General features: G+C 48.4%; 1 protein-coding gene across 1 annotated transcript; it reads right to left on the bottom strand.

Annotated features, from left to right (window-relative positions):
* Window positions 1-1099: 1099 nt before the first annotated feature.
* LOC131285103 (mucin-2-like) lies at window positions 1100-13569 on the bottom strand. The gene is made up of 11 exons (XM_058313960.1): window positions 13558-13569; window positions 10786-12762; window positions 10278-10373; window positions 6175-7279; window positions 4661-6096; window positions 3918-4091; window positions 3032-3832; window positions 2695-2955; window positions 1532-2500; window positions 1308-1445; window positions 1100-1195 (listed from the first exon to the last, which is right to left on the bottom strand). The coding sequence occupies exons 1-11, from the start codon at window positions 13567-13569 to the stop codon at window positions 1100-1102; spliced, it is 7065 nt and encodes a 2354-aa protein (XP_058169943.1).
* Between the last annotated feature and the right edge of the window lie 335 nt (window positions 13570-13904).

Genomic DNA, 13904 nt, shown 5'->3' with positions numbered 1-13904 from the left:
CAGAAAGCTCTACTTTGCTTTCGTTCGGCACTAAAGCAACCAGACTCTTTTTTTACACAAAGCAACAAACCCTTCCACAAGAATCCTGTTGACCTGTTGACGTTCATTGTTTTTATAGGTCGTGTGTGCACCTGTAGCTCAATGTGCCATCCAATACCGACTAACGTGCGGCATTCCTCTGCCATATGAAGCCGTTTCCGAACCATCGTACCATCGGAAATGGCACACAATCATCACTAACACTAAATTGAGCCCTTGCAATTTCACCAGCCGCTACTAATTCTAGCTATGAGGGGTATTTATATTTACATTGACCTACATTGTGCACTATCAGCACTGGCAACATTCGTTCATTCATCCTAGGTTCACCTGTTGCTCCCTGTACTGCATTGTATGCTTCATAAAAACCGAACCTTTCTGTACCCGTGGTACATTTAGCTTACCATATTTCTAGCCTATGGATGCTCTTATTTATTGCAAACCATTACAATCGATCCTACTCAACCTCATACCAAGATCCCGGAATTGCGGGAACACAGTGAAACCTCCTGAGAAGAGTAAATAAATAGACAATACACACACACAGCGGATATTTGCTTCCGTTTTTCACAAGCTACAGTCTTATCAATTATATCCTCACATTTGCGCCACGTTTGGGCGTGTTTAAAGTTAACCCTTTCACTCACGTCGTTTCTCGTGCATACAAAACGAGTCATGTTAAATAACGTTGCTTAAAACAAAAACTCGATACTCAATTAGTTTCAAGTTTGTGCCGATGCAGTCTGCTTCATTCGCACCATGCCACCGCCGCATTGCTTCTCGGTACAGCGTCTTCGGTCCACAGCAACGTACTTTGAAAACTAAGCTAATGAAATTACTACCCGTTAGTCCTCGAGCCGGATCTAAAGGGGAAGGTGCGTTGCTAATTGGAATGAGAGTATGCTGTTCTGTAGTAGTGAAATCGTTTACACCCAAAAAGGTAGCGCGCCAGTAACGGTCCCTTGCGTACGACCGGTAGTACCACGTTGTTTAATGAAATAAAGTTTGTCTGCTGACTCGGGAAGGTTCCATAAGCTTACTCCCGATTAACTCTGAATTATTATCTTCCGCTGTACCGTAGGTAGCTAAGGTCGTCCGTCGGCTCGGTGGCGCCTGCCGGAGGACGAAAGGCGGAGGTGAAAGATTTGGCGGCTCCCTGCGCAATGACGGAAGCACCCAAAAGGAAGTGAAAAGACAGAAAAGTTTCAATTTTAGACCATTACAACAAAGGCCGAATAAATGCGGCCTTGCCTGCCGTCGAATCCTACCTGTAGCGCTACGCCTAGGAACTGTGAAACGGCACGAGTCACACCGATTGCTGCATTCAACAGTTGTCCATCGGGATTGATGCCAAACCCACCGAACAGCGACGGAGCCTCTTCGGTAACGCTGGGGTTGATTGGTTTCTGCAATGAGAAAAGTTTCCATTTTAGCACCAACTTGTTCCGGTTTCGCTGTGTGTTCGCAGTATGGCGAATGCGACTACCCTTACCGCATCTGGATCGAGCCCCTCGTCACGATAGGACTGTGTAAGAGACGCAGTACGGACACCCCCGCCCAGCCCCCCACCACCACTTAATCCAAAAGTTCCCGCATTTAGGCTGGCTGGGTTGGCTCCCCCACTGGGAACTCGATTGCGAGGTTGCGGTGCCGTCGCCTGCCATTCACGCCACAACCAGCTCAAGCCGTCCAGGATGGGACTCTGGGAGCGCAGTGGTGGTGGCTGCGGAGGTCGCACTCGTCTCGGCGTTGGCCGTGGCGTCGTTATCACAATGGGGGGCAACGTTGACGTCCGAGCACCGGGTGAAATCTGCGCCAAAATATCCTCGATGTTGCCGTTCGTGTTCGTTGGCCCTATCCCACGCTGCTTTAGTACGGCGGCCAAAATCGCTTCGTTAGTTTTTCCGTAAAATTCTGGCCGCTCGATAACTGCCGGACTGCTGTTGTGTTGCTGCTGCTGTGTAAGTAGTAACTGCTTCAGCAGCTCCCCGTCCGCAGTCGCGCTAGGTCTACGTGTCGTGGTCGTAGTGGTCGTAGTAGTCGCCCTTACCGTCGCCGGTACATTCCCGAGAAACACACTGGAGCCTCCTCCTCCAACTCCACCACCCGCACCACCACCACCAAGTTGCTTAGTTAGATTCGGTAATTCCTTTGCGGAAATAGGTCTTCCGAGCAGGTTCGAGAGCAGTTTCAAGTCATTGTTGTACTGCTGCAACTCGCGATCCAACTGTTTCTTGGTTTTCTCAATCTCCTCCGGCGACAGAGTCGTTGCAGTAGGCTTCGGTATTTCCTTCACCTGGCTTTCGGTTGGCGTCTTATCGAACGAAGGCGACTCATTGCCCGTCGCCAACGGCAGTCGAGCGATGCTCTTGGGATCACGTTGTATGGCCAGCTGAAGGATACGGTTCGCCAGTGGCGTGTCGACGAGCGGATTCGGAGTGGCAAAGTTTGGCAATTTGCGCTAAGAAAATGAAATGAGACAACGAGCACAATCATATTAACATCTCAATGTTTTGACAAGGGAATAGCTGTAACTAAATGATTTACTTTTGTATTATTTAGTTATGTAACTAATTAAAACTGTGACATTGTGACATCAGGAAGTTCGGAATTCCTCGCAAAAAACATCCCCTGTTACGCGTTCCTTAAACTCACCACATCATTCAGGAAGGCAGGATCATCCTTGTCCACGATAACCGTACTTAAGCTAGGCGTTGTCGTCGGTCTTGGAGTGGTAGTAGTGGTTGTGGAAGTAGTAGTGGTCGTAGTGGTGGTAGAGGTAGTCGTAGTGGTTGGTATCGTTGTCGTTGGCCGCGGCGTTGTAGAAGTGGATGTAGTTGGGGTAGGTTTTCTCGTTGTTTTGCGAGCATTGTTGTTTGGTAGTTGTCCTCCGTTCAAAAATCTCGCTAATTGACGCTGAAATGGTTAAAATTCGGCGTCACTTCAACAATTACAGTATAATAATAATAAGAATGTCGGTTATATTACATACCAGGAATGCCAAATCTTCCGTATCCGAGTACGTTGTGGTGCGTGTTCTTTGTGTAGTTGTAGAGTAGCTTCTAGTGGTTGTTGGACGACTGGTTGTTGTTGTCGTGGTTGGTCGCACTGTTGTAGTTGTCGTTTTTGGCTTCGGGGTTGTTGTGGTAGTACTAGTTGTATACGGAGTTGTGGTTGTTCTAGGAGTTTTTGTGGTTATCCTAGGAGTTGTGGTTGTCCTAGGAGTTGTTGTAGTTGTTCTTGTTGTCCTAGGAGTGGTTGTGGATGTTGTGGTTGTTATCCTAGGCGTTGTTGTAGTTGTACTAGAGGTAGTTTCCACAGGGGTTGAATTTTTCAAAATGGTCAAATCTGTCACTGGTTCCTTAGCAGTTGCTGTGGTTACTGTGGAAACTTCGACAGTTTGTGCCGTCGATGAAAATGGTAGTTCAGGCAGAGGAATTATTCTTCTGCTGTCCTGTAATATATTTCCAATGCTGCCCTTTAACACCAGCCCATCGTTCACGGTGTTCTCAGCCGAATCGGATGACTCCTGGGTGGATCCTCCAAATGGCACCTCGCTGCTATCCACATCCACACGCCCACCTTTACCTACGCCGGTCATATCCGGCACCGTGTTTTCGGAAACGCTCGGGGTAGCGGCTGCCGTCGTATATTTGGGTTCACTGGTGGAAGGCAGCTCAACACCATTTTCAACACTCTCCGTCGAGCTTGCTGTCGCCGGCGGTCTCCAGCGATACACCAAATCGGGTGCATTGGGACGAGCAACGCGAACATCCTCTCGACTTTTATCGATCTTTATGAAAAATAATTCGAGGAAGAAGCGAATCATTCCGAAATCGTAAATTAAATCATCACCCATAGGCGCTGTTGTTACTTACTATGCCATCCTCAACTAATGCGGTGGTCGTTGTAGTGCTTACTACACTCGTAGTACGTATAGGCTGCTTCACCTTGGCCGATGCCAAACTGAACACATTATCCGACTTCACCTTAGCATCCAACTGATTCTCCTCGTTGTACTTGCGCAGTATTTCAATAATAGTCGTTGTACCCTGTGGATACGGAGGCAAACGCCATGTTAGACGGACTCCTGTGGCACATGTCTAATCATAAAGCAGTTTATCTACAGTTGGTGCAATCAAGCAAACATACAAACAGAGGCTCAGCTATCTACAGACATAGTGGTTGGTGGATAAGGAACAGACCAAACAGTAAAGAAAGAACAGCATGTGACACGATAGAAAGACATACGTAAATAAAAGGATTATATGTAAATTTGTTACATCCCCGGCTAGCATGCAGACTTTCAACCATAAAAAGTTGCAGTTGAAGCTGGTCCGCTTATAACAAGAGTATGATAGTTTAAAGCGCATGCAAATTTTGTACATAAACCCGTGAAAATACGGCAAACCAGAACTGTTGGTCTAGCACTAGGTGCTAGACGGTGGAACACATTTCAGCATTGTAGATCAAGCATAGCGTGAAGAATTCAATTTTGACCGGATAGACTATGAATTGAGGAGCTACTGGAAAAGGATACTTAGTGACTTTTAAAATGGAAATACTACAAAGGAGCGATCGGCCTACAAGGTATGGAGGTTCAAAAAGTGTTTTCAAGTACCGTAGGTTGGTTCATTGTGGGTGAGATAGTGATACTAGGAGGTAGAGCAGTGGTGGTGGTACTATGGGCAACGGGTCTCTTCTCTCCGGTGGACATGCCAATGGCATTGGTGGTAGTAGTAGTAGTGGTAGTGCTAGTAGTGCTAGTGCTGCTAGAAGAGCTAGTTCTCGGTGGTGCTCGGTACACTAGCGGTGCTTCCGTCGTGTGATAGATCGCACTGTTGGGGTTGCGTAGCTCGCGCGGGTCAATGTTGGTGACTTCAACCAGAGCTTGGCGACGTTTCACCTCCGGCACAATCGTACCGTTGGGGTAGCGTCGCACCACGGTGCCGTTCGGGAAGATCCCGTACACGACTCGCACATTTTCCGTGGTCGTCTGCACGTACTCATCCTCCCCCCCAATTACACGCCGTATGACGGTGTTATTTGGAAGGATACCGTATACCACAATGCCACGCGATCGTGGTGGTGACCTAGGCGTTTCGCTGGTAGTCGCAGGAGCAGTAGTCCTTCGCACAGTAGGTGCTGTAGAGGTGGTGCTGGTGGTAGTAGTGCTAGATAGACTCTTGGCCACAACCGCCACCGGGGTGACAGGGAAGAGTGTGTGACCCGGCGAGGTGACAGGGGCAGACGCATGGAAACCAATGGGCAAGGCCGGCAAACGCACTTGGAATCTCGGACGGTACTCGTCGTCGGTAGTTTCGGGAGATTTAGCGGAACCGAGCCGAGCCGGCAGAGCGGAAGGAGACTGGCGAGTGGTGACATCGGAAACGGTTGGGAATGGGTGGTGTGTCCTACTTACGGTCATTGGTGCTGACGTAACGTATGCGGTGGAGGTCGTCTGTTCCCGATCAGTGGTGGAAGCGATCGTGATGGTGGAGAAGGTGATGGATGGAGGTGTTCTGTTGGTGATCGTGAGCTCGGGCGAATCGGTTGCAAAGTCGGTGAAGGATGAGGAATGTTCTAGGACGGTGTCGCCCCTGTCGTCGGATATTGTAGACTGATGGTTAGTGTAAGCGACCGTTGTTGAAGCAGAGTCTACGAACTCGTCCGAGCTTTCGGTCGGTGCCATACTGAGTGTATGGGTGGAATCATTCGGCGCCGCGCCCAGCATTGCCGTTGTAGTTGAAACCGTCGGCTCAGAAGGGATGGAAGATGGGCTTTCGAAGGGATAAAGTGTATAGCGGGGACTTGGAGGGACGGAGGTATATGGCGAGGGAATCAAAGGTACTTCGGTCGTCACTTCGGAAGGCACGGAGGTAGAAGCAATGGTAGTAGCGCTATCGATTAGTATCGCATCATTATTGTTGGAAGCTGTAACAATAAACACGCGCTCGGATTGTGCTTGCGGATCGGTAGTAGTGGCTTTACTCAGAAGCATGCTCGCTGGGGAAGCGGTGGTAGTAATGGTAGTAGAAGTAGCGGAAGTAGTAGTAGCACTAGTGGTCGAAGTGATCGCTTCCCCTTCGTCCTCGGCTTCAGTCGAGTGAGTCATGTGCAGTGAAGTCTCGGTTCTTGCAGTCGCAGTCGCCGTCGCCGTCGCCGTCGCCGTCGATTCAGCCGCAGTTACCAGCGGGCTCTGTGTGGTGGACAAAGGAACGACATCATCATCAGCATCTAGATCTACGTCGAGGAACCGATCCGTCGACGGTGGTTCGTCAGTGTCCGAGAGAATACGGTTTTCGATATCGTTTCCACTGTCGGCACTATTTTGGCGACTGTCCCAAGCATCGAACGTTGGCGTCGACGCAATTTCAGCAGAGTCTGCCAACGGGGCCGGCCTAATCGTCACCATCCCCTCCGCGATCCGGGTGCTTGCAGTGGTTAGGTCGGGTTTATTTACAATCGTGTTATCAGCGGGATCCTCATAGCTATTATGTACAAACGCATCGCCCACGCGCGGGGGCAACGCGTCGGAAGGGGGGGCAGAACTGTTGCCCAGCAGTTCCAGTACCTTGTCGTTGGATTTGCTAGGAAATAGAGACGATTCTGGTGATGGAAGCGGTGGAGGTGGTGGTGGCGGTGTAGTAGTCGTAGTGGTGGTAGTGGTGGTGGTGGTGGTGGTAGTAGTAGTTGTGGTTGTAGTGGAAGTTGTGGTCGAAGGGGTGCTCGTTGAAGTTGAAGACACGGTAGAAGAGGGTGCATCGGTGCTGGAGGACAATAATTGTAAACTTTCGGTTGGCTGCGAAAGAATCTCGGAGAGGGCGCTGAATATCGACACGGTGACCGCTTGCGCGCGATGTCCCGGCGTGTCCACGTCGATGCGGCTCTGTGTCAAGCCGGACGAGATGGGGTCGACTTGCGTCTCCGAGCCACCCTCTTTCGCCGTCGGGGCATGGCCGATGGCCACCACATTGGCGTCCTGCCGGCTGGTGGATACCGCCCGCTGGACCTCGCCCGGTTCCAGCTCGTTCTCGCTGTAGTCCTCGCTTTCTTCGGGACCGCCGCCCTCGTCCACCTCGGGAGTGGCCACCGCTCGCTCGTCACCATCGTCCAGACCGATTTCGTTAGCAAGTGCAGCGGTGGAGGAGAGGGAAGAAAGACTAGCGAGGCGGCTTGGCTGTTTTGTGCTGGAGTTAGCGGGCTTTTGAATAGTGTGGCCATCAGGTGAAACCATTACCTGAAATTGACGGGGTTACGGTTTTAGTCGTGAGCATCAACTCGTGGACATTCTGGGCAGGATTCTTAGGAGAGGAAAGCCATTGAAAAGGAAGGTACTATACAGAGTGAGCATAAAAGGATCTGTACAATAACAAGTAATAGACGCAAGTAATGGTTAAAAGAAATCATGCGGGATCCCGTTGGCATGTATGGAATTCAATTTAAACATAATTGAAGCATTACAGATCGCGGAGCGGACGATAGAGAATACATTTTGGATTGGCGTTTTAAGACTTTGTCGAATTGTAAAATCTGCAGCAAACACCAGCGATAGATAGTCAAACAGCAGATGGTGGAGGCTTGTGAAATTAAATTTGATTAAAATATCATTGTGCATTATTGCAAAAACAAATCACACAACACAATTGTAAAATATGGGAGAAGAAAAATTTATGACAAACGGATAGCTCGCTTGCCTCACTAACTAAATAAAATACACATCTTACCTTCATACTTAACCAATGTTACACCTTACCATGCAGTGGAGAATTTCCTTCTCCCAAAATTGTATATCTTAAACGCTAATTGTACAACAAACGATTGACGAAGGCAACGAATACTAATAAAACAGTGACGATCTCGTACTAGAAGCGATTCCTCACACAATACCCCGGGTATGATGCTGATGTTAGATAGACCTCCTCGAATGCTTTTAACTTAAAACAATATATTTGAGTGTAAAACAACGGATCATAACATGCGATGTAAAAGAAGCTTTATTCTAGTAGCCGGATGTATGAAGGGAATAGTTTGCGGATGCCGATGACATGTGATACAAAATGGCGTGCTTTAGGTTGTACCAAAGGTTACGCCCAAATATCTGGATGAATTTTATGGGATTAATCTGCTGGAAGAGAATGTGAAGAATAAAGGAATGTAATGAAACTTCGAGCGACTTATCGTAGACAAAGTTCAAGGGGACATTTCCACTTCCCACAACCAGATGTGTCAGCGCAAGCAAATGAAGTTAGTAGAGCAGTTGCAAAAAGCAGGATTTGCATGCTAAGCGTGCTCCCATTAGATGAATGTTTCGGTTTTTTTTTATTACAAGCTTATTGCTCATTAGCTGCAAATCCGAAATGATTCAAACGGAGCAATTAAATTTGATCCATCATCATGCACTCGCGCTAAAGCCGCAGAGTTAAATATTCACTAGAAGAAAAAACACACTTATTGCAGCTGCTAACAGTGCACACATTGGCGCAGCTCACGGTGACGTATTGCTAAGCCCGGAAAATTAATTTAATAATCCTTTGCATCATGTGCCGCTAAACCCACAGACCGGTGCAGTTGTTAGTTGTTTAATCACAACAGTCAATAAGTAAACGAAAAAAAACAGCGTGAATATTTTAATATCAACTATCAACGGGTAGCTGGCCACAGGAATGATAAACTTTCCTTCACTAGCAAATGACCGTGCACGAGACAAACCAGGATTGAAAAATGAAAGCAACACACGCTGCTGCATCGCCTCAAAAGCCATTTGTGAAACAAACCGTGAAGCACCACCGTGTTCTAGTGTGCTCTTCTGCGCTACAGTTGCGCACTGTTGGTGACTAGGCAATCCTGCGTTGGACGGCAAATCAGGTTAGTAGGTAGATAATGGCATCCATTAACCAAAAAGTTCTCATTATCAACATCGAGCTTGGTATGAGTGGGGGGTGCGGGATGAAGACCTAAAGAACCCGTCGGGAGTTGCGTCGTTCGGTGAGATTTCGTCCACTAGCCTCGGTGCCGGTGGCTTCTTCCTTGGCCCAGGGTACGCTCATATCGTCGACTGCTCGGGGCTGAGAATGCGATACCATATTGGGCACGAGAAACACGACCTCCGGTGGTGGAATTTTTCGCCCAATCTATTTTGGCACCGCATCGGAAACCGATGGGATTCGGTGTGCCGAAATGAGACCGGGGAGCCGACTGTCGGGGAACGGACGAGTGAACCTTCCCACGAGCAATCAGTACGGTGCGGTTGAGGCCATCTGCAGACGTCTCCCCGGGCGTTGCCGTGTCCTGCAAAGTTAAACCTACACTCTCGACCCACGCCCAATGTCGTGCTGTAGATGCGTTCCATGCGATAGCCCCGTTGCCAGTGGTAGTGGAAGCGTGTTCCTGCGAAGCCCCAGACACCGTAGTCTCGTCACCGACACCGAATGCCGACAGTTCCGAACCACCGTACGAAGGATGTTGCAACGGAAGGAGTCGTGCAAATAACTCATCATTGTTTGATGAGTCGTTTTCCGCAAACCGCGAACTTTCCCAATGCTCACTATTTACCTTCGGGCGGGCAGAACACGCCAGCCGGGGGTAAGCAAGCGGGGGGAGCGTGTTCGGGATGCGACAGGTAATGAGAAATGCACGATGTTCATGAAAAAGGGGAATAAAATGACAATGATTAGCATCCAGCATCAAAGGTTTCGCCCAGCTCGGTACGATGAAAGCCCCATGCCATGCGAGTTCATTGCGAGTTGTGCAGTGCATAAAGCGAGAGGTTGTGGTAATTTTTAATCCAACATTTGCGTTGACCGGACAGCGTTCGGGCATGGAGTGCAGTGGTCGCACGCCAAACGCAATTAATCTGACGTCAACGTGCTACACAATCCGCGCGCAATAGACAATGAATCCAATTTCGCCCGTTGGTGACCATTTGAAGAAACGTCGCAGTTGATATGTGACAAGTGCGTACGCAGTGAACTCCTATTTTGGGGATATCGAGCATTTGTGCACCGCTGCGTTGTTTGACTATCCGTTTCATCTGGTTAGGCGGGGCAGACAAGTTAAGTATTATGTTTTTCGAATTTCTTTTCTTTTCGTGTATCGGAATCATTCATCGCCTGGGATGGTGAATTGATCGGACAATTTCCGATTGCGCCGGCAAGTCAGCAAAGGAGCCTACACAGTGGGACGGAGAGGGGTGACGGGCGAGGGTTCTCCCAGTAAACGGTCTGCCCCATACTTACCGTCGATTGTGTCGTAAATGTTGGAATCGTTGGCGTATAAACGGCTGCTTTCTTGTTTCCGCGGCCTGCTGCCGAGAAGGATGGTGGTCGTTTGAGCTTAGGGGTGAAAAGAAAAAATACATTTAAGGCGACAGAGTTCATGCTTTTTTTCTTCTTGCAAACACGAGCGCCCTAATGTCTAATGTGTCAATTTTGGAAAAATTACTGGTACATTCTCTGTACCATTGTGCGCCGGCTTGCTTTCTCTTCGGGACACATTTCCTACCCCTTTGCATGTGAAATGCAATGGAGCTCGAAACTGACCGGGCTGAAGTTGGTTTAAAAGCATTCCTTTTTTTTGTCTACTCCACACGTAGCCTTTGTAACATGTCGTGTCGCTGGAAACTCATATAATTTATTACACCTCACTGAACTTCGGTGAAACGTCCATTCAAACCAAACAATCCAAAATGCCTAAGATTATTAAACTTATCAAAGGCTCATTCCAAAGGCATCGATTTATACTTACGGCAGCATTCGCGAATGGTTTGCTTGTCTGTGGTGGACGAATGGTCGTTTTTGCTTCTCCATTGCCAACCCGGGAGGGCAGTGATTTCCTCGTTTGCGCCCCACGGAACAGTTTTTTCACAGGCAGCTCAACAAGATTTTCATTATCCTCTGCGACAGCCGTCGTTGTCTCAGAAGCTGGGCTTGGCGTGGATCTGCGTAAATACTGCAGCGGATCCGTGTACAGCAGTGATATCTTCCTTGGACCGTCCTCAGGATCGGCTTTAGGCTTTGGCGGGTTCGTTTGACGCGTGTAGGACGCAGGCGCCTTTCTCGCGATGGTGGTTGGCTGCCGGGTGCCGGCGGACGATCGTGGCGACAGTGTTGGCCTTTGGGGTTTTTGTGCTGGTTCAGCAGTTACCTTTGTCACCTCTCCTATCTTCGTGTCGGCAACCGGGGTAGGTGGTTTCCGTTGCACCACGGAACTGTTTCTAGGTGCCGGCGAAAACGGCTTCCTGGTGGTGGTGGTCGGTTCCGTCGTCGTCGACGTTAGATAGCTGAGGGTGTTCTGTCTTCTCGTGTACGTCCGGACAGGTCTGGGTGTGATGAGCTTTACAGTAGTCGTTGGCCCAGGCGTGGTGGTACTTAGCACCTTCACACGGAAACGAATGTCGGTATTTTTACGCCCCTCTTGCACCACCGATTGGAGACGTTCTGCGGAGGTTACGTTGGTACCATTTTCTTTTGAATATCTCGCACTTTCCAGAGCTCCCGAGCTAGCTACTTCTTTAGAGGACTGCACTGTGGACTTTATCTTTTCTTCAGACGACTGCTGGCTCCTCTCCGTGTACCGCGAACGTGTTCTGATCTGCCTGGCAGAGGTCAACCGTTCACCAGATTGAGCCGATTCATTGCTCTCCTTCGAGGTGCGGAACGTTTCCACAACGGCTTCAGTAGATGAGGACTTTTCAACAGAGAATCGCGAACTCCTATACGTTTGTTCGGATGATTTTGTTGGCGGCGATCGTTCCCGGGAATTGCGCGCACTAACGTTTTCTCCTGCATTGTCCCCTTGTTGAGCAGTCTCTTGAATAACTCGTCTGGAAATTTTAACCGTTGCCTCCGTGGTTGTCGGTTTTCGCACCAAAGTTCTCGATATCTTTGCCGATTGCTCCGTGGTCGAATGGGTTCTGGTGCCACCCCGTCCGTTCTTTTCCGGCGTATCCTCCAACTTTTTAACATAGGTATTTTTCAGTTTATTATCAATCAGCTTTGCTTTCAGCAGCTTTTTGAACGGTTCGGGATAATTTTCTTCGGACGAGCTCTCGTCACGCTCATCGGAAGTAGGTTTACGCACCGCCTTTGCGGTTCCTCGAGAAATAATTTGACCGGCAGGCCGTTCGCTGGATCCCAATACATCCTCCGAAGCTGCGTTTGATAATTTGGACGTTTCGGCGGTCAGGCGATTGGACTTCCTCTCCAAACGACCCCTCGACACGGTGGGTCTCGGAGATGCGATCGTTGTCGTATCTACGCGAAATTGTCTCTGCTTCGGCCGGCGCCGGTTAATCGCGACATTTTCGGTGTTTGTTGTGACAACCTCGTTGGCAACAGGGGGAAGATAGTCTACGACGTCCGTGTCGACACGTCTGGCGAAAGTATCTCGGGTCGACGATTCCGAACGTGACGGAATCTGCTGCTTCGCACGCTGACCAACCCTACGCACCTTTGGCGGATCTCCATCCTCTTCCGTGGTCGTGAAGCTTCTACGAGTAGCGGTGGGCCTTGGTTGACCTGTCCGCGCTAACTCGCGCCGGAAAGATGGCGATGAAGTATCCTGCTTTACCAACGGAATTGAGGTGGTTGTACGACGCCGAACAAAGCGATCATTTTGAACCGTTTGCGGTGCTCCGTCGAGATTAACCGGCGAATCAAACGATTCTGGTTCAGGGTCGTTCTTTTGGGAGCGCGAAGAAAACCGAACGGCTCCTCGTTGAGCCTGCAATCAAACAAGATGAAGTTGCAATGCATTAGTCTTGGTTTATCAATAAGAACGTAATGTATAAGAATGTTTGCTGACGATACACAATTTATGAAGAATTGTTAGCTACTTTTTAACTTTCGTTTTCAATGTTCTACATCAAGCCTCCCACTAGTATGATTGTCAAAATGAGAGAAGTCAACATGTTTTTCAGCTTTTAATTAACATTGGCAATCGACTGCTCATCCGCTTTTTCTAGGATTAAAACTATTGCATTCAAGGATCACAAAACATATATTGTCGTTTGTGTTCGGATTGGAAGCGGAGTTTGCTAAATTTATTTTTTCTTAGCGTTCATCTACGCCATTGATTTCTAGGCAAAATGTGCCTGGAAAACTTCTTCCTCCTATAGCTTTTCTAGGGATTTCGGATACTTCCAATAGCCATGTTGTACTGGATATCTCCCTCTTCAGCACAAGGCCCAAACGAACTATTAATCTTCTTTAACAAATGATCTTCAACAGATGGAATAACTTACTCTAGAAAGAAAATAATGAGTTAATTCCTCATGAATCTAAATTCGATACACACAAAGTACATTGTGCAGAATGGCTTTATGGCTATGTAGATGATTCACAATTGGCCTAAGCAGCAAGTTGAAGGGCAATGACACGGATAATCGCTTACATTACTTCATGTTTCATGCAATCGCGATTACAGTGAAAAACATGCAAACCCCTCATTCATATTTCGGATGGAAAAATCCAAAGCTCAAACCAAATGCACGTTACGTTGAAACGCATTACAACCTACCTGATCTACCATCAATACAATTTGCTACCAAACGAGATCACAAAAAGGTTTTATCTTACACATGTTGGTTGGCATTGAAAGCGAAAGTAATACAACCACAGATCTTACGGATTTGAGAATCAGCGAGTCCGTAAAAAAATATCCGATTCCAGGTGAACCCAAGCTGCCTACACCTTCACTTGTGCATACACACACCAAATGTCTTCACTCAGTCGGCCACAGGTGCAGATATGCACGTGCTGCTCGTTTTGCAATCGTTTTGCATCGCTGCACCGGCAAAACCGAATCAACGACCGAAAGCGACTGCATGCACATCGTTCGACCAAACAAACGAATGCACCACAGAA

Source organism: Anopheles ziemanni, chromosome 3 (assembly GCF_943734765.1).
Source record: "Anopheles ziemanni chromosome 3, idAnoZiCoDA_A2_x.2, whole genome shotgun sequence".
NCBI classification, from domain to species: domain Eukaryota; kingdom Metazoa; phylum Arthropoda; class Insecta; order Diptera; family Culicidae; genus Anopheles; species Anopheles ziemanni.
This window is presented reverse-complemented; position numbering and strand designations above follow the sequence as displayed.